Consider the following 1,702-nt stretch of genomic DNA (forward strand, 5'->3'; position numbering starts at 1 on the left):
CAGGTGGTAGTGTAACCCGCTATAGTCATGGGCGCGACAATGAGCGCACAGACACCGCCGCATGTGCGTAACTGAAAAACAAATCGTTTGTAGGCGCCGCCGCCCGAGAGATAAGTACGGAAGATGCAGGTCGCAGATTGCGCGGGGAATCATCTGCACCGGAAGCAAGCTGGAGTCCTTTGGGAACAAAGGAGCGAGTATACCGCAGCACGCTTGAGCTTGAGTTAGCGTAAACAAATATCCGTTGATTGTCGCAGACCCATACCCATCGGCCCTTCCTGAATCTCTTGGGGCATCCAGTAAGAGGAGGACTTGAGGAGAACCTTGCGGCATCGGCACCGCCCTAAGTTTTGTGCCTGGCAGCTGGCGCGACTTCCGCGAAGACACAAGATCGTCGTCGGTGCCGATGATCCATCAACGGCTCAGTCCCGAGCCAAAACAAATACTACATCAAGCTAGTATGTATTACTGTGCCATCAATGTCAGTGCTATGAGGTAAGAGAGATACGAGAATATAAGCCTTTGACTGACATGGAGGTGAGTGCGATGAATGGCACAGCATGATCAACCGTGACCGGGGAGGCTTAAGGGCTCTTCATATCGTGACGGAGATTAGAGCAGTGATGAGCCTTCAGATGCTTAGAGCATTTTATCTGGATTTCTGAGTAACCGAGGGAGGGCGTGGAAGTCGACATCGCAACGTGGCGGCATCGGAACAAGTTGCAGTGCATAGGCGCGCAGGCCCGAAGTTGTTAGGCGCCTGCTGGACGTTTTCCGCGTCTCTCTCAACCACCACCATCTCATCCTACTGTTTGTTTACGAGTGCGTTCGGCACTTAAGGACGACGAAATGAAACACTTGATGGTTCGATGTAACAACACTCCTTGCAGCTTTCAAGAGATCCGTGTCTTCAGGGCCCAGGAGCCGCCTTCAAGCAACCTTCAATATTCCACTGTGTCGGCCACCGGCTCCCAGTCATCGGTTTCTATAGCCTGTCATTCTCAACGAATTGAACGGCCGTAGTAACGAGGATGGGGAGTGCACCTGAACTCCGCAAGCTCTCACACGCACGTCGACAGCATGCTGATAGTACTCGCAGGTGCGACTCTTAAGGCTCCGGACGATCGTATCATCTTCGCCCTTCACTGATCCCCCCTCTACCATGCAGGAGTCTAACGTTGACCTTGTCATCATCGGTGCTGGCCCGTCGGGATTGATGTGCGCTAATGCTCTGGCAGGCCGAGGCTTCAACATACGGGTTGTGGACAAGAGGTTGGTTACCAACACGAGTCTCGGGCCTAGCATGAGCTGAGGACGTGATTATCAGGGCTGTAGGTGTTCAGGCTGGACAGGCGGACGGCATTCAGCCCCGTACGCATGAGATACTGCAGGTATGGCTCCGTTATGTACGTTTGACTTCTCGACTGATCGCTGGTTAGAGCTATGGTCTTATGGAGAGACTTCTCCGCGAGGGAGTCGAGATTCACAGAAATGTAGGTCTTTCGCCCTCGTTGTTGCACCTGCGTGGCTGACGTGTTGATATCTCAGGCATTCTACAACCCTGGCCCTAGCGGCGGCATACAAGTGCGTCTTCCGCGTCGTACATCGAGACAGTTGCTATAGCGCAGACCGGCAGGGAGTCGAGCGTACTGCGGCAATATCCCAGCCCACGGCGAGATACCCATTCCGGTTCGTCTGAACG

General features: G+C 53.8%; 1 protein-coding gene across 1 annotated transcript; it reads left to right on the forward strand.

Annotated features, from left to right (window-relative positions):
* Window positions 1-1,162: 1,162 nt before the first annotated feature.
* On the forward strand, window positions 1,163-1,623 carry L226DRAFT_572626 (uncharacterized protein; the record flags this gene model as incomplete). The annotated part of the gene is made up of 4 exons (XM_067684706.1): window positions 1,163-1,272; window positions 1,328-1,391; window positions 1,440-1,493; window positions 1,549-1,623. 4 exons carry the CDS (start codon window positions 1,163-1,165, stop codon window positions 1,621-1,623), a joined length of 303 nt encoding a protein of 100 aa, XP_067533763.1.
* Window positions 1,624-1,702: the final 79 nt, after the last annotated feature.

Source organism: Lentinus tigrinus (genome assembly GCF_003813185.1).
Source record: "Lentinus tigrinus ALCF2SS1-7 unplaced genomic scaffold L226scaffold_19, whole genome shotgun sequence".
NCBI classification, from domain to species: Eukaryota; Fungi; Basidiomycota; class Agaricomycetes; order Polyporales; family Polyporaceae; genus Lentinus; species Lentinus tigrinus.